General features: G+C 31.2%; 1 protein-coding gene across 4 annotated transcripts in view; it reads left to right on the forward strand.

Annotated features, from left to right (window-relative positions):
- Positions 1-1734: 1734 nt before the first annotated feature.
- Positions 1735-20185, forward strand: part of LOC134719226 (disintegrin and metalloproteinase domain-containing protein 10-like) — a 63937-nt gene continuing 45486 nt past the window's right edge. For all 4 annotated transcript variants that reach the window (XM_063582229.1, XM_063582231.1, XM_063582230.1 and 1 more), the window contains exons 1-6: positions 1735-1979; positions 11142-11280; positions 16236-16345; positions 17238-17421; positions 18276-18393; positions 19706-19861. In XM_063582229.1, the coding sequence (XP_063438299.1) occupies positions 1922-1979; positions 11142-11280; positions 16236-16345; positions 17238-17421; positions 18276-18393; positions 19706-19861 (765 nt within the window). In that variant the 5' untranslated portion in view covers positions 1735-1921. The remainder of the gene's footprint in view (positions 1980-11141; positions 11281-16235; positions 16346-17237; positions 17422-18275; positions 18394-19705; positions 19862-20185) is intronic.

The raw sequence follows: 20185 nt of genomic DNA on the forward strand, positions 1-20185 counted from the left end.
AAGTCAACACAAAATCATAATTGTTTTGTCAATATAATCACATAATCATTAATCAAGTATTTATTTAAACAATATATGATATATAATAATAAAATAATCGCAAATACTACTGAGATTATCAAGTAATCAAGTAATCATGAAATATTTGATCTGGTAATCGACTCATCACTATAGAAACGGCCAAGTAATCACAAAATTATAAACCCTGTGAGGATCACGTTCTTAAAAGAAATAAGAACATATCATGTATATATATAGTCTTAAAAAACCTAGAGAATATAAATAAATAGTGTGCAGTAAATTCAATTCAAATATTTATTGTACGTCATATAAACCAGTGGCGGATCCAGAGGGGGTGTAGAGGGCCTTTTGTCAGACTCATTCTTAGCCTTTGGTTGATTTGGAACCCCTCACTTCCCTAAATGTTGTTGGGTGAAACATATCATTCAATCAAACATTTGGCTTGTTTGTCTTTTTTAACTCGTGTTGGTCTTATTACAAATTCAATCGGATAGCCCGGCGTATATCTTGTTTATAACAAGAAATCTGTGAGGTTATGATACCTTAACTTACAACAAACCGGCGAGAATTTTTCATTTCTATTTTTTACTGACAAATCCCACATCAAATGTATGAGTACATAGTTTTGGATCAAAACTATCATTAATAATAGGCAATTATATTAATAGGGAGAATACAGCATCAAAATTGCCCCACGCCAGGAACCATTAAGTGCATATTTCACTTATTTTATGTTTTTAGCCCAAAAAAGGGCCGAACACTTTTTTTTTTTAAACTGCGCCCCCCCCCCCCCCCCCCCTTTTCCAAAATCCTGGATCCGCCCCTGTAAACTTTGAACAATAAGTTTGCGACAAATAATCGAATAATATAAACATACACAAAATACATTTCACAAACAAAACCATAAGAAAACATTAGTCATAAAACAGAAAAGTAAAAAAAAGCAAACAATCTTTCAGTGATATGATATATAAATATATTTTATAAATATACCAATTAAGAGTCCCTAGTCCAGCCCTGGCCTAAGTGACTTTTGTTGTTGTTGTTGTCAGTGACAAAAAAAAGTCACTAAGGCCAGGGCTGGACTACAATTTCTAATGCCTGTTTCAAAAAAGACCCTAAGCTTTCGACTCCTTTTGTAGTCCACATAATTATGACGTCTGGCAAGGCTATTTTGTTTTTTTTCATAATTATTTGGACTACTCCTTTTGAGGTTGATGGACAAAGAAGGTAGACTATCTATTTTTTTCATTTTCTTGCCTGGACATAAAATCTGGCATAAATAATGGTGTTGTTAACTATATAAAAGACCATAAAACTACAAAGAAGAGATTATGTGAAAAACGTATCAGAAAAGTGGCTTAGAAATATGATCAACTCATGCAGTGTCTGCCTAGCATCTATATAATTTACGACACTGGGAAGGCAACCCCACCGCAATATTAATGCATTTCCCAGGGAAATTTGACGTCACAAAATAAATAAATATATCTACGTCACATATTCACATATTTATCATATGACAGGTCACCAAGGGCAGTTCATTTGATAGTAGCTTTTATGTTTCAAATATTCTAAAAAATTTAAGTTAAATGGAAATGGACTTTTGTCTACCTATTGCTATATTCAATTACTTTAAAGATCGACAGTGATTTCATTTTATGCTTGGTGGAGCCACGCCTTCTTATCGCATGACAAACTTAGTTTACATTCCTATTTTTAGAACAAGGAACTTCCTAATCACAGAATTTGCGTCTGCGCAGTAAAAAAATAATGTCTCATTTCCGGGACTTGATCAACAAATTGAAAATGAATTGAATTTCCATAATACAGCAATTTTTGAGATTCGTATAGTGTCTTTCAACGTCAGAACATATTTATTCACTCAGGGAGATTGAAAATGAAAAGCACCTGGATTTACATCCTATTCCAAAGCTTGGTTTCCGTATATCAAACAGGTAAACAATCATCATTTGATGTCACGACTGTCGAGTTATTTTGACGAGTCATTTAAATTTGTGTACAAACTTATGTAACTTTATCAATTGAGGAAGTTGTAACGGTGAAATTGATTTTACTAAATATTATAATCTTATCTTATTTGATATTTTTTATCAACACTTTTTAAGGTTCATTATCATGATCATAACAAATGGGCAAAAAGGACTGTATTTACACCTTTAAATCCGAGTACCTTTACGTTTACTTATGCCTCTATGACTATGTAAATATGAACTTTAGGGAAGCAAGACAACTTTCCCCACTGTCAATCACCCATAACCAACTCGCATCTCATTCCGCCAGATCATGCAGATCGACCTACCCATCTACAATTGTACTATTAAAAAGGAGTAAATTCCCCGCTGAAGTTCAACTGTGGTGGTATTCATTGTTTACACTGCTGTACACCTGGAGATATAAATCATATAAATGTAGCCTAACTGGTTGAGTTAACTTAAGGAAGATCTTCTTTGGCTCAATTGGTTAAGACACTGCATTTTATAGATCCCTTGATTGAGGGTTTAAACCCTGGCCACTGGTACGTACCATTCATGGATTTTCACAAACAATGTATACAGAATATTGCCTTGCAGTTTGATCATGTTGATGTGAGATACAATGTACATATAAAAAAGAAGATGTGGTATGATTGCATTTGCCAATGAGACAACTATCCACTATGTATGGTCATGAGGTTTCAGACAATGTTATAAAATTACCTGCAAGGAACTGACCAGGTTTTGTACAGTCATACATGTACCAAACTCAAAAGACAACTTTCGAGTTCGATGCATTTCCGTCAAAAACTCTGGTTTTAGTAAACATCATTCATCATTCATCATGATTCATGCCTTTAGGGGCATCGTCACTTCCATTCCAATGTTTAGCTACATGTACATTGTAGTGGTTCAAAAATTATAATACTATATTGCACGATTTATTCGACAAACTAAATTATCAAAATTGACGATCAGCACTGAGCACTGTCATAAGGGTAAAAAATGAAGGGAATTGTACTTACAAAACAAAAGTTTAGTAAAAATCCAGGATAGTTTATGAATCTAATAAATGTTTAAAAACTTTAACTGCAGACTGTAATGTTAACTGGAAGATACACAGGTACAAAATATTAACAAAATTTCCTTCTAAATACTAGCTTATGATCATAAACAACCTTACATGTATGTCTAAGTTTGGTGCAAATTAAAAGTAGCATAAGAAAGTTATCAAAAATTTAACCACAGAGTGAATGTGTTGTTTCCTGGCAGAAAATCTAAGTCAATTTAAAAGTAAGATACGGAAAAAATGGATTTATTTTTTTACAAAATTTACTTCTGTATATTATCTTTTGATCATAAACAAGCTTCTGTCCAAGTTTGGTACAAACCCAGGATAGTTTAAGAAAGTTATTAAAATTTTAAAAACTTGAACCACAGAGTGAATGTAATGTTTCCCCGCAGAAAAACTAAGTCCATTTATAAGTAAAATACAGAAAAAATGGAATTTTATTTTTACAAAATTTACTTCTGGATACTATCTTATGATCATTAACAAGCTTCTGTCCATGTTTGGAAGTAATCCAGTATAGTTTAAGAAAGTTATTAAAATTTCAAAAACTTTAACCACAGAGTGAATATGTGTGGCCGACGACAACGGAATGTAGGATCGCTTAGTCTCGCTTTTTCGACAAAAGTCGAAGGCTGGACAAAAATGAAAAGTCAACTCTAGCTCCTAGAACATTTGTAGAAGAGATACATGTAGGTCCCTGAACTCAGACACACACTGAAAATGTCTTTTATGAATATTACAAGTTCCTGATGGCATCATGGTAAAAATAATAATATTAATGGGTGTTATAGAAAACGGATAACAAATAAATACATTTGTAGTTTGTTAAAAAATAAATAATTATATAAGGTGGTACCAAACACCTTGACTAAGATTAATTTGTCTCAGTTTAATTTTTATAAAATTTTGACAAAATAAAAATATTTGCTTTGACCCTAAATATAAGAATTTAAAAAAAACTTGAACTGCACACTTTCTCCGAGTATTTCATTGATACATGTATACATTCAGCAGCTGTTGGACAAGCTTTTATTTCCTTAAGTTTAACAATACAACTAACCCGAATAATTCAGCCGTTATATTCTGCTGATCTACGAAGGCTACATTAACGCCTGAATGTCTTCCTCGATAAAGACTGTCAACCGGAAAATTCACACCGCTATGCAATATGGGAATTTTGATTTAAGTTGGCAGCTAAAGAAGGAGGAGTTCTGGATGTTAATTGATGTTAAATGATGTAAACTGATGTTAATTGATGTTAATTAACTATTATCGGAATGGTGTTGATTGAACACAAGTGTTTGGTAAGACAATTACAAGACAGTTGCACAGACTCATTATCCTGATCGCTGCCGATTGGCTCTCTCTCTCTCAGAGCAGCCGAAACGGCCAATGATCATGAGGAGTTCAAGCCCTCGTGTGGGAGAAAATGGGACACGGAAAGGGCTTGAATTATTCGAGTTACAATACAACATGAATAAAATGCTGATTTTACAGAGTTATCTCCCTGTTGTGTTAGGTACTACATTAAAAATGTTAAATACAAATAAAATATAAATTCAAAGTTATTGTTTTTAAAATTTATCCCAACAAAGTTTAATAAGTTTGTGGTTTGAAACAAAAGTTGTACATGTTGTAAGAGCTACACATAGAAAGTTTGTCATGGTGTTCAAAAGTCAGGAAATAATTAATTTTAATTAAAATAATATGTATCACTAGCTCTTCTGTTTATGTCAACATCTATAAGTGTGATGTTGTTTCACTAGTGATTAACCTTGCATGCCTGTTAACACTATACCCTAGGGTGGTGCTCCACTATTTAATAATGGAGAAAAATACACAAATTTGAAGTAAAATGAACTGCTGTGTAATTTCCAAATAATCAACATGATGAAGTTGATTTTAATTATCATATAGTAAACTATCTTGGCTATGCAAGTTATGAAACTTATACACAATGGTTATTACCAAAAAACACTGATTAAGTTCAAATTTTGGTGATGTCAGAGGCTTTAGAGGGGGAACCCCCTACCCCCTTTTCTGGGAAAAATTTGGTGGATTATATGGGAAATCATTGAAGCATGACAGCAACAGGCCCCCTCTTAGGTAGTCAGTGGGTACCCACTTATGAAAAATTAGTGATCTGCCACTAGGTGTGACTTTTACATGTTTTATCATTCTCGAGTTTTGCCTCTACATTTTGTAAATAAAATTACGTGCAAGTGGTGACATCATCTGTGTAAACATTTGTACTTGTATGAATCAATGACGGGTGCACATGATTTAAACTAAAAGAAACTTTCAATCTAGACAATGTGACCAATTAATTTGTATAAAATTTATTCACTTGAAGTTGTTTTAATCAGGAAGTTGAAAAAGAAAATTAGGTGCGACCCTCTTATTATGGTGAAAAGATTTATAAATGAGTGACTTTTAATGCCATATAAAAGAATAGAAAAATTGATCCTAGATATGTTTAAGTCTGTTGTAAATATATAGTAAACATCATTTAATGTATCTTATAACAATATATCGATTTTATAGTCTAGGATATGTATAAGATACCGCATAAAGGGGCGTTGGCTGGTTTGGGTGTTTCTACGTGTAATTAATTCACTATTATTATCCTCACGGTATTATCCCAGATTACATTATTTTGGAAAAGGGGTGGTTCATGGTTAAGCATGATAATGCAGGATATATATCATTGTATATACAATAACATACAACACTCATTTATGTATCAAACTGTTAAATGATGTCACAAAAGATAATCCTATATTTGCACATCTTATACTGAAACCTATATGAACTAGAAATCTTTCTCAATTCTTTAAAATATAAACCAAATAAAAAAAAAATGAAGAAAAAAATATTCCTTTTTCTTTGGCAGTATGAAATTTACTCATTGTTGAAGGCCCTACAATGACCTAACTCTATACCATGGTTCTCTGGTTTGATTGTTGTTGTTATTGTTTGTTTTTGTCACCAGTATCTTGTTAACTCTTACATGTTATAGGACAATAAAGAATTGTCAATGTAATATAGAATCATCATGATCATGTGAAGAAAACATTTGAACATGTATATGTACATAAGTCTGAGCATTGCTTTATAAAAAAAAATCTTGAAATCTTAAAATTAAAAAAAATATAAAGTGATTGACAGTCACATGTACATGTATGATTCAGATCATATACATGATATAGGTAATCAATAGAAAAAAACCATGTTATACAACCATGACAAATGTATATGTTTGGGTATACATGTAGTCATGTTTGTGTATACATGTAGTCATGTTTGTGTATACATGTAGTCATGTATACATGTACACACGCTTAGTATATTTTTATTATTGATTGAAATTGATTTTAAAAAGGTGATGTTAATAGTCTCAAGAAACTTGTCCTTTAAACTTTAGCTGATTTAAGTTGCACTAGTTATGCTAGTCCTCGCACATCTTTTCCAATACTGTTATAATTATCTAAAGTGAAAATGAAGAAAAAGGATCATTATACATGTACTACTATCCTGGGGTCCTGGCTAATCTTGTCAGTCAATGATTGGTTAATACGTACTAATTGTATCGCTCAATGTTTGTTTTACATCTGTATCCAATCAATTCTTGTTTAACATCAATTAGTAAAAATTAGACTGTTATTATTTTTCTTTATGAATTGATGTATAGTGTTATCATATCTAATTATTAGTATGATGATAATTAGTAAGCAGAAAAGGGTTAATTCTTATCAGCAATCGCCTGGTGAGAAAGTTAAAAGTTTAAGATTTCACATGTCCAAGGTGTCAATTGGATTCCAATTATACTGGTTTACATCAAACATCAAAATTTATGCAAATATTTATTCAGCCTCACTTTAGATTCAGAGTCCACTGGCACTGAATCGATCACATGGTATTTGTTCCCCACCTGGCCTTTGCTACGCACAGCTGGATACCAGGCTAATCCACTACCAGTTATTACCTCTACTACACATTATCTACTTTTGGGAATTGACTTAATGAGTAAAGAGTCCCAGCTGTTATAACTTATGCAAATAAATAGACCTAAACAAGTCTGTCAATTTCTGACTTAGATAAGTCTAAAATTGAAAACTTATTTTTATGATAAATACAAATTTTGACTTCTCTAACAAAAATTGACTTGTTTATGTCTGACCTCTGACTGACTACTGATGTGCCTCATTTTCTATCATGTCTATATTGACTTCTCATTTCTGTTAATAATATCTTTAGTGGTTTTCTCTGAGCACTACTACTTTCTTCACTGATAAAAACTGGACTCCACACAAAATACCCATATTGATGAGATTTGTTATAGCCTTAAACACTCAAAATCAATCAGTACAATTTTTTTTTGACATGAAAGAAATGAAAAATTTGTTAAATGACTACATTGTATAAATGTACATGTATGAGTGAACTGATGTATTTTAATGGCAAATATCTTATATTATATGTATTTTATGACACACATTTTCTTTATTATAGTTTATACAGTATACTCGTGCTTAATGAACCCCAAACATATAATAATCTTTGCTCTCAGTAGTGTATTCGTCATGTGTTACAATATTTTTTTTAATAAGAATTTAACTGAAATTATTCCTTCACGCAGGCTCATATCATGCATATGTTTTCATGATATTTTTCAAGTGGCTTTGCTTCAGTCTTGAAAAAAGGTTTCCATTCTTTCACCCAAACTTAATAGATGTACATGAACACACTCCGTTACTTCTTGAAATAATACTCATGCTTAGTGACCAAAAGGCAAAAGGGTAATCATTGCATTGAAAAAGCTTGGTTTCAGTTTTGATAGTGGAAATCAAGTCTTTAGCATGCTCTAAAGTTTGCTTTAATTTTTGACCTTCTAAGTAAACATTTATGCAACTTTACTTGAAATAATAGCAACCAAGCTCTCAAAAAAGTTTGGCATTCTTTGACCCAAGTATGACCTACATAAATGCACGTTAACACAGATACTTCTTGAAATAATCACACCAAAACTCTCAAGAAAAAGTTTGCCATTCTTTCAACCAAGCACCAAAACACATTTAGATGATAACTTTTTGAAATAATCATGATAATAGCACCCGAGCTCTCAAAAAATTGTTCTTTGACCCAAGTTTGACCTACTGAATTACACAATTACTTCTAGAAATATATCCCACCCAAGGTTATACATTGTACCTGATTTACATTTCTCAGGTAATTGTCAGGTGTTAACAAACTAATTGAATTGACAGCCCTGACAATAAACCAGGATATTGACATAGTCTGATTATATACATGTATACTAATGTACCTGAAATTACAGGTGAAATGTGAACTGGTGTGCTTACCCATATAAATGTACATAAAGCAATATAGATTACAGAATATATTAGTTGAGCTCTGGCTGATCGTAAATAAGGTGTGAAGGGGAAGTGTCCTTTATTTCTTTAAATTTTGAGCCATTTTTTCTCTATTTGTTATATTTTTGGTCAATTATTCTCTATTTGTTATATTTTTGATCAATTATTCTCTATTTGTTATATTTTTGGTCAATTATTCTCTATTTGTTATATTTACGCACCCCGTTTAATTCTCTATTTTATACAAATATTTTGGTCCATATTCTATTTTTTTCTTTCTTGGCCCTTTATCTTCCACTTTTGACTACTATTGTCTTATCTGTAAACCCCATCCACACCCTGAGTCTTCCTTATGACAATTCTTAAGTTTAGTTGAAACCTTAATTTTATAATAAAAGGTCCAAGCCAGTAATTCAGCCGCTGTACATGTACTATTGACAGATTTCATATAAATAAAAACTTTTAATTGCAACCATGGTTATCTTATCCATGTTATCTTATCCATGTAATCTTGATAATTACATTATTTTATACATGTTATATGTACAATAAAAAGTAGAATACTCTTCCACTGTGTAAAATTGTAAATATTTTGATCATGATGATTATACATGTACATGCACAGTTTTGTTTATCCTTTTCACACTTTTTAGACTCTTTTTCAATTATATTTGTTTCTTAATAATATTTGGGGAGTTTAGTTATGCAATTCTGACATGATTAATATAATTATAAAATGAATAGTGAAATCTGAAGTGCACCAAGATATACATGTATACTTCAAAGAACAAAATTGTATAGCTGTACATGTATTAATATTAATTAAAAGGAATGTCAATTCAATGAGACCAAAACCTTTTGATAAATCACTGAGAGAATATTTAATTTGGCTTTGAACTGCAAGTTAAAAAAAGAAAAGAGACTAATAACACAATGTTAACTTTTCTCGTTTGAATTGTTTTACATTGTCTTGTCGGGGCCTTTTATAGCTGACTATGTGGTATGGGCTTTGCTCATTGTTGAAGGTCGTACGGTGACCTATAGCTGTTGATGTTTGTGTCATTTTGGTCTTTTGTGGATATATATATAGTTGTCTCATTGGCAATCATACCACATCTTCTTTTTTATATTTGCTTTGAATTAAAAATCAAAAAATGAAAATAAGAGACCTATAAGGGATTAATACAAATTTGACTTTCATTTGAGTAAGAAATAAAAAAATGAAAATAAGAGATCTAACAAACAGCACCAACTTGACTTTGCTTTGAGTTAAAAATAAGAAAAAGAAAATAAGACACCTTTGGAAACACACAAATTTGACTTTACTTTGAGTTAAAAATCCACAAAAGAAAATTTCCAAGCACTAATAACTAAGAAAAAAATCAACAAAAGAATTTTTCCAAGTACTAAGGACTTCTGTAGGTGTAGATGTAAAACATATTTTAAGTATGTACCTTTTTATATCTTTAGCTGGAAGGAAAAACAAGTTTATCATAACTATTATCAACTATTAAAACTTTGTGTGGATTTATCTCCTATCTTGGGGGCACTAAAGTCTAACACTACAATCATTACAATTGACTTTCATGTTCACATATCTTATAATTTTGAACTATTTCACCTAAAGATAATTGAACACAATTTTATCATGTTTATAGTCAAGAAGAATGTACAAGTAAAATGCATGAATACATCAAGTATTTTGATATATATATATATATATGTATTATGATAAATTTTGAAAATAGTTTACTGTGAATTCAGAAATGTTTGTAGGAATTAATTATTGCGATTTTTGAAAATTGACAAAAATGCATGATTTAAACACTGATTAATTAGCTGTTTTAGAATTTAATGCATCCTGGTGAATTTTTTCAAAAGTTTATAGCAAAACGTCATGATTGGTTAAAAATGTTATAAACAATGGAAATTCAACCAATGACGTGACATTATTTTTATTTTGGGGTATGAACAATGAAATTAACAATGATCCTTTAAATTCTGAAAAAAACAATTTCCTGGAATTTCAGGAAAATTTCTACATGTATCAAAAAGGGATATATCTCTCACCTACAAATGTTACCTAGTCGTATTATTCGCACTAACAGGACTATCAAGAATCTCACCATTATTTCTAAATTTCACTAAAAACCTCACATTAATTTCTAAATTTATAATTTATAAATGTGTATTGTGTTCGTTAATAAGTTACACTTATTTCAAGTGATAAAACTAAGGTTTATGAATAAAAAATTCCACTTATTTCAAGCGATAAAAGTTTATGGAAAACAAAATGATGACCTATATCTTCCTTATTAAAACTCTGGTGATAAGATGTCTTATTGAAAATCACACCACATTTCCTTATTTTATATTAAATACTGTAAATTCAGAAATTATTGTGTGCATTTATTATTGCGATTTTGTCATTTTAGACTTAAATGCGATTTTAATTTTTACGATTATGAGAAAAATCCTGTTAACTTCATATAAAATATTTCAAAATGCAAGTTTAAATTATTGCGTTTACAACTCAGTCGCATTATTCGCAATAATAAAAACCTCTCATTAATTTCTTAATTTACAGTACTACATTGTTACATTTAAATAATACCTGTATACAGTATGTACACATGATATAGTTTTACAAAGAAATTTTTCTTTTGTCTTTTACAGAACAGAAATCCTTAGACACGTATATAAAACATTATGAAGAGTTAGATTACAGTACGACAGATCTTCATCAATCACATTTACGTACGAAGCGATCGTTAAGTGATAAAAAGTTGAGATTTAAATTCAATGCTTTCAAAAGGTAGGTTTATTGGTATCATAAATTATGAAAGATTTTTGTAAGTAGAATTTATTGATGCACAAATTTCTTTGAAGTTTTAATACAGCATAAAATTTCCATTACTTTGAATTTTCTCACAAAATTATAATTTGATTGAGCTTGAGCAGATGATGTTCCGCTTAAATAGATTAGGGCCATTCCATTAAAATGTTTGTTGTAGGGTAGGAAGGGAAGTTTTATTATTGAATGTGGGCCATGGGTCATTTTTCAGTATGTGTCTATCACCATGATCACCATTTTGCAAAATTATCTAAAAAATGGTTCTTTGTTGAAGGGATATTTTGAAAAGTACCTTCCTACCCTTCCTCATACCATATTAATGGAATAGCCCTTACAAACAGTGCATGTCAAGAAGTTGTCGGATGACTGAATCTTTATTTATACACCGATTGTCATCATTAAAAGCCTAAAGACAGAAAATTTCACCACCATCTTCTAATAACATAATGTAAAAGAATTACTCATACAAATGTTTTTTTTCACATTTGTATCTTTATCACATTTTTTCAATTATCTGACAGCTGTCAAATACATCGCTCAATAAGTTTGTTTACATAGGAAGTTTTTACAAATTCTTTAACAACAAACATTGACAAATTAGTATATTTGTATTTTTTCACATTTAAAGTAAATTAAAAATAAGTTTGATGGCTTCCAATGTGATAAATTTGTATGGGGAAGTAGGGTGACTAAATTAATGATTAGAGATAAAAGTAAAAAGGGGGACACAAGAAATGAGCGGGATTGTGAAGAAAGGAAAACTTCCCCTGATTACCAGTGATATTGTTTGCCTTAAATTAGTGGAGAATAAAGGCTTTTTCTCCTGGAGGTGAATCCCAATTTGAAAAATAAATGGCTTAAAATTATTCCCAAAAAGACAACTTTTTCCCCAAACAATGCAGTCTCAGGAGTAATTGTGCATGAATACTAAGTGAAAAAACAATTGTCTTGCCTAAAATGACTATATGTGCACATTTGAGGGTCTATTTATGTATAATCACTGACAAAATGGGGTCTTATTTTAAAGCAGGGTTTGACTCTTGAAAATGGGTCTGTAAATTGAAGTTTCAGTCAAATTCATGATTTATTTTAAATTTCCCAATTTGATGAAAATGACGCATATTTTCCCAATAAAAAAGGGTAGAGGTAGTTTTGAAAAAAGCCAACAATATCACTGATGACGTGTAATTAAAATTAACATGAAACATAAATCATAGTAGCTATTTGAAAAGTAAACCTTATTTTTTCAGAATTAACTTATTGATAGAAAATTCAAACCAATGTTTTATTCCTCTTTACATTTAAGGGAGATAATCCACTTAGATAAACAGGGGAGACAATCCAACACTTTAAAGTGGACTTACTTAAATGAGTGATTTTTATACGACCGCAAAATTTGAAATTTTTTTCGATGTATATTGCTATCACGTTGGCGTTGTCGTCTGCATCGTCGTCGTCCGAATACTTTTAGTTTTCGCACTCTAACTTTAGTAAAACTGAATAGAAATCTATGAAATTTTAACACAAGGTTTATGACCACAAAAGGAAGGTTGGGATTGATTTTGGGAGTTTTGGTCCCAACATTTTAGGAATTAGGGGCCAAAAAGGGCCCAAATAAGCATTTTCTTGGTTTTCGCACTATTACTTTAGTTTAAGTTAATAGAAATCTATGAAATTTTGACACAAAGTTTATGACCACAAAAGAAAGGTTGGGATTGATTTTGGGAGTTTTGGTCCCAACATTTTAGGAATTAGGGGCCAAAAAGGGCCCAAATAAGCATTTTCTTGGTTTTCGCACTATAACTTTAGTTTAAGTTAATAGAAATCTATGAAATTTTGACACAAAGTTTATGACCACAAAAGAAAGGTTGGGATTGATTTTGGGAGTTTTGGTTCCAACAGTTTAGGAATAAGGGGCCAAAAAAGGGCCCAAATAAGCATTATTCTTGGTTTTCGCACAATAACTTAAGTTTAAGTAAATAGAAATCAATGAAATTTAAACACAATGTTTATGACCACAAAAGGAAGGTTGGTATTGATTTTGGGAGTTGAGGTCCCAACAGTTTAGGAATTAGGGGCCAAAAAGGGACCCAAATAAGCATTTCTCTTGGTTTTCGCACCATAACTTTAGTATAAGTAAATAGAAATGTATGAAATTTAAACACAAGGTTTATGACCATAAAAGGAAGGTTGGTATTGATTTTGGGAGTTTTGGTCCCAACAGTTTAGGAAAAAAGGGCCCAAAGGGTCCAAATTAAACTTTGTTTGATTTCATCAAAAATTGAATAATTGGGGTTCTTTGATATGCCGAATCTAACTGTGTATGTAGATTCTTAATTTTTGGTCCCGTTTTCAAATTGGTCTACATTAAGGTCCAAAGGGTCCAAAATTAAACTTAGTTTGATTTTAACAAAAATTGAATCCTTGGGGTTCTTTGATATGCTGAATCTAAAAATGTACTTAGATTTTTGATTATTGGCCCAGTTTTCAAGTTGGTCCAAATCGGGGTCCAAAATTAAACTTTGTTTGATTTCATCAAAAATTGAATAATTGGGGTTCTTTGATATGCCAAATCTAACTGTGTATGTAGATTCTTAATTGTTGGTCCCATTTTAAAATTGGTCTACATTAAAGTCCAAAGGGTCCAAAATTAAACTAAGTTTGATTTTAACAAAAATTGAATTCTTGGGCCTCTTTGATATGCTGAATCTAAACATGTACTTAGATTTTTGATTATGGGCCCAGTTTTCAAGTTGGTCCAAATCAGGATCCAAAATTATTATATTAAGTATTGTGCAATAGCAAGAAATTTTTAATTGCACAGTATTCAGCAATAGCAAGAAATCTTCAATTGCACAGTATTGTGCAATAGCAAGAAATCTTTAATTGCACAGCATTGTGCAATAGCAAATATTTTCAATTGCACAGTATTGCACAATAGCAAGAAATATCTAATTGCACAATATTGTGCAATAGCAAGAAATTCCAATTGGATTTCAATTGGAGTTATCTTTCTTTGTCCAGAATAGTAGTTGAATCAACTTAAATCATTGTTTTATACAATATACAATGTATATTCACTTTTACTACCAACTGATAGATTAAAACAATCTTTACCATTCAGTAATAACAAGCACTTTTTTTACATTTTAATATTTTATGATGTATTTAAATGAGTAGTTATTGTTGCAAACTTCATTAGAAATTTGAATTGAGATCAGTTTTGAAATAAGGGAAAGGGGGATGTGAAAAAAAAATTGGGGGGTCAATTTTTTTCATTTCAGATTTCATAAATAAAAAGAAAATTTCTTCAAACATTTTTTTGAGAGGATTCAACAGCATAGTGAATTGCTCAAAGGCAAAATATTTTGTTTAAGTTCATTAGACCACATTCATTCTGTGTCAGAAACCTATGCTGTGTCAACTATTTAATCACAATCCAAATTTAGAGCTGAATCCAGCTTGAATGTTGTGTCCATACTTGCCCAAACCGTTCAGGGTTCAACCTCTGCGGTCGTATAATGCTGCCCCCTGCGAAGCAACTGGTTAAACAGTTGTTATCCATTCGTTTAATGTGTTTGGACTTTTGATATTGCCTTTTGATTTTGGACTTTCCTTTTTGAATTTTGCTCGGAATTCAGTATTTTTGTGTTTTTACTTTTTGAGTATACGTAGCAAATTGGAAGTTTTGTCATAAATTGTGATTTTGTAGTTTTACTAAAATTTCAAACAAATAGGTTTAAAAGGGGGGGGGGTGTTGAAATTAGTGGGGTTATTAATTTAATGATACTCAAAGAAGTGATTTTTGGGAAGGAAATTGAGGTATGATACTTTTAAAAACAAGTGATTTTTATGTCATTATCCTAGATTCAGTACAAGGTCATCACCTGAAATGACCTGGTCACCCTAGACAACACAGATGTTGGTTCTGATAAGTTTAGAAACATGATTAGTCCCTGGACCATAAGTATTCTATATTTAAAGCTACTGTAATTTTAAAATTAAATCACTTCTTCTAGTGATTATTTTGTACTACTTAAATAGGTGATTATTAAAGAAAGACAACTCTTACTTCCAACCTTTATGGAAATAATGTTACTTGAATCAGTGATTTAGAAAATCACTCATTTAAGTAAGTCCCCTGACTGATAATAACATTGGAAAACATCCAGACAACAGCTTGAAAGTTAAATAATCAAAGAACAGTAAGAAACTTAAATCAGAAATAACACTCTAAAATGAAACAGACTACATGTACAAGGTGTCTGCATACATCATATGTTTTTAACAAAGGAGTAGGTTCAGTAAGACCCCTTTTTGGCCCCAAAATTAAGCAGTTTTGCAAAATTGTGAAAATGTAATCTTTTAGCTATTTTTTGGAAAGTAGAATGCTTCTGCTACATAAATATGTGCTGTTTTTGACAATACAATGTCCATATATCGTGTACTAGCATCATAAAGTCATGCTTAATTACTGAAATCTTCACAATTATAACATTTTAGTTAAATTTTAGACGGTTTCCGTCTTAAATGAAAGTGGCCGCTTTCGTGTTCATTCATAATATTGAAATGTAAGTTGTATTTGATGATAATACATAACATATATAAAGGTTGAGGATGAACACGGATGCGGCCACTTTCATTTTTGACGAAAACCATCTGAAAAGTGACGTTTTTTGGCATATTTGATAGATTTTTTATATTTAAGCTTTAATCGGAGCGTTTTTAATGACTGAATCAGTTAAAATCTTTAAAATTAACTAATCGAATCAATTGAAATAGACACTTAAGTGTTTAAAATGTCCTAAATATCTCGTTAGATGAAACTGAAATTTGGGGCCAAAATCGGCCCTTACCGGACCTACTCCTTTGTTGTTTTCAATAATATTTTAAAATTATCTTCTTCTGTGTTTCAGAGATTTTAATTTAGTATTAGAGCCAGACAAATTAGTGTTTACAAAAGATGCATATTTAGACAAGCATGGTCCTTTAGATACATCGCATATATACAGAGGAACAGAAGAGGGTATGTATTTGTCCTATCAGAGATATAAAACTATAACCTTTGTTAGTCTGGTATAATTTTTAATTTTAGTTTCTTGTGTATAATTCAGAGTTTAGTAAGACGTCCATTGTCACTGAACTAGTATGCATATTTGTTTAGGGGCCAGCTGTAGGATGCCTCCGGGTGCAGGAGTTTCTCGCTACATTGAAGACCCATTGGTGGCCTTCGACTATTGTCTGCTCTATGGTTGGGTTATTGTCGCTTTGACACGTTCCCCATTTCCATTCTCAATTTTATGAATATAAAAAAGAAGATGTGATATGATTGCAATTGAGACACCTATATGTTATATATGTACAAAAGTATGAAGAAACGACAAATATGTAACACAGCAACAAATGACACCCACTGAATTTCAGGCTCCAGACTTTGGACAAGCACATAATACAGAAGGTGGCAAGGTTAATAGATATAGGAAGATGTGGTGTGAGTGCCAATGAGACAACTCTCCATCCAAATAACAATTTATAAAAGTAAACCATTATAGGTCAATGTACGGCTTTCAACAGGGAGCCTTGGCTCACACGGGACAACAAGCTATAAAGAACCCCAATATTAGTAGTGTAAAACCATTCAAAAGGGAAAACCAACGGTCTAATCTATATAAAAAAAAGTGTTAAGGGAATGAAGCTTTTTTGGTCCTGTTGATTCACAAAATATAAAACATTTCTTGATGTGATTAATACTCATACCTTAAACATTAGTAGAAAAGATTTTCTGAAAATATGAATATAGATTAAACATGGTTAAAAATTTGTTTTATGAAAGCACATTGTAAATGCATTCATTATTTAATTATGAAACTGGAAAGAGAAATACGTAAATATATTTCTATTTTTATCATTTTTTTCAGGGACAGGAGGCAGCAGTGTATTTGGTTATATTGTAGACGGACATTTCCGTGGATCTGTCAGAATTCCAGAGGACACTACATATCATATAGAACCAGTTAAACGATTTATTGGTAGAGTCAAAGAACTTCCTAAATCACATACTATTATATATAAGGAGGAACATATAGATTTAGACCCACACAGGTAATATGAATACCAGCTACTGTGGCTGAACAAAACAAAGTATCACATTCTTGTATTTTGATTTTGTGGCTTATTTTACACGCACCTTCAAACGCCTATAAATATGTTAAAAACTAAGTATTTAAGAAATAATTCCTTCATGTCATTAGGCATTATATTTGTCGATATTTTACACTGAGCGTTAGCGAGTTAGTATTTTTATAGGTTGAAGCGTACAAAAACACTGTAAAATTATTTGGCTGTTCCCGTTTCCTCCCGGAGGAGTCTGGACATTACATTTCATTTTTGATAAGTTTAAAAACTACGAGTAGGGTAAATATATGTTGTTTGATAAAAATATATAATAAAAGTTTATTTTAGCTGCTTAAATGTATGTATTTTAAAGGATAACGATGGAAATAACGTTAATATAAACAGTAAGTTCGTGTGCATGTGTCAAACATATTTTGTGCTCATTTATAACACGGCTTTATTTACAAAGCTTTATAAGGACATCATATTAAAATGCTGAACAAAGCCATCAATTTAGTGAACTGATTTAAAATGCAAGGTGTGAGCACTGTTCAGATCTTGTCGACAGATACTGTAAAGACTTCAACATCAATGAGGAAAACCCACATTGCTTATATATAATTAGCAAACTATGAAAATAACACATTTACACAATAGCAAAAACCAAACAATCAATCAATCAATCAAAAAAAATTGTTAAGCAAATCAATAATCAATAATATGTCCACTTTAATGTCATCCTTCACTTAGAAATACAAAAGGATATGGGGTATACATCATGGACACAAAATCAGTAAAAAACACATAAGTTATGTTAAATCATATTTATATGATTTTTATAGGTTAAGAAGAGAAGCAGAAAATGCCATTGCTTCTTGTGGAAATGGTAACAGACAAGTTCATGAATGGATGGAGACTGTGGCTAACTCAGCTGACACAGAAAACTACAGAGTCAGAAGGGTAACTAATATTGTAAAATTGAGACAGTAAAATTTCTCACATTGCTTAAGAAATGTGAAAACAGCACATAAATAAGATAAAAGATAGAGTCAGTAAAATTTGGGGAAAATCAAAAGAAAAATGTTTCATCTTTTATACCTTATTTTAAAGGTTCATATAAAGAAATAAAAGGAATGATGCAACCTGAACTGTTCTCTTTTATTTAAATATTGGACATGAAATGAAAGTTATTATGAAAAAAATTTAAAAATTTGCTTCTCATGACTTCTGTTATAGAAAATGCTTCACTAAATTGAGAATTACTGACCATAATCTAGAAATATAGAAGGTCCACTAATATAAAATTCTAAGAAAGGATTGACTCAATAAATTGTAAAGCTGGAGGATGTAAAATCAACAAAACATATATGAAAAATCCATTAAAAAAATTGTTTACCTACTGATAATTTCATGTTTTTCACTATAAAAACAAAGAGTAAAAGAAATCCTCAACACTTCTAAGTTATTGGCACCTTTTAAAACAGTATTTAAAACTGAGGGCAGGAGTAACATAATCATTTATATTTTTCATTTACTATCAGTTAAGGTTAAGTTACAGTAAATGGACTATGTCACATGTTTCAGTTAAAAGGAGTAGGTTCAGCAAGACGCCTTTTTGGCCCCAAAATATAGCAGTTTTACAAAATTGTTAAAATGTAAACTTTTAGTTATTTATTGGACAGTAGAATGCTTCTGCTACACAAATATGGGCTGTTTTTTACAATACAATGCACATATATCGGGTACAAGCACCATTAAGTCATGCTAAATTACTGAAATCTTCACAATTCTAGCATTTTAGTTAAATTTTAGACGATTTCCATGTAAAACGAAAGTGGCCACATTCGTGTTCATCCTTAATATTGAAATGTAAGTTGTATTTGATGATAATACGTAACATATATAAAGGTTGAGGATGAAGACAGATGCAACCACTTCCATTTTTTCCAAAAACCATCTGAAAAGTGACATTTTTCGACATATTTGGTAGATTTTTCATATTTGAGCTTGAATCGGATCGTTTTTAATGACTTAATCAGTTAAAATCTTTCACATAAACTAATTAATTCATATAAAATAGACACTTAAGTGTTTAAAAAGTGGTCAAAATCTTTCGTCAGATGAACCTAAAATTTGAGGCCAAAATCGGTCCTTACCGGACATACTCCTTTTGCATAAAACTCTTGCTCGATGCAATACAACTGAAAATTGAAAAAAATAATGCATTGATCTCAATTTATAAATAGTTATATCAGATTTAATTTTTTTCCAGTCATACTCTGATGATAAAGAGGCATTTTCATACCATAACAAATATTCTGAAGTACTGAACAGAGAGAAGCGTACACCACTTGGCGATAAAAATGCATGCTTTCTGTTCATGCAGGCAGATCCAAAATTATACAACAAGGTTCTTTCAGCTTATAATGTAAGTAAAAGGCTGTATTTTGAATTTTTGGGATGGGGTAGGGGAGAGGAGGAAGAGGACAAAGACCTACCAGCTGTCAATATCCACAACTTGATCCATGTTTCTCCATAGATTGACACCTGCTTATTTCTTATGATCTGTAAACTCCTCCTGTTGGCAAAGAGCAAAAAAGTGTTTTATCATATGGTACCATTAGGGCAATCTGCTTAACTTAAAGGCCTAGGGCAGCTTTTCTTTCCATAATCCAAAAATCCATGCATACTGTTGATTCTTTTATTTTTGTTAATAATGATTTTCATCGATTGAGGAAAACTTGCATGCTCA

This window comes from Mytilus trossulus, chromosome 5 (assembly GCF_036588685.1).
Source record: "Mytilus trossulus isolate FHL-02 chromosome 5, PNRI_Mtr1.1.1.hap1, whole genome shotgun sequence".
NCBI lineage: Eukaryota > Metazoa > Mollusca > Bivalvia > Mytilida > Mytilidae > Mytilus > Mytilus trossulus.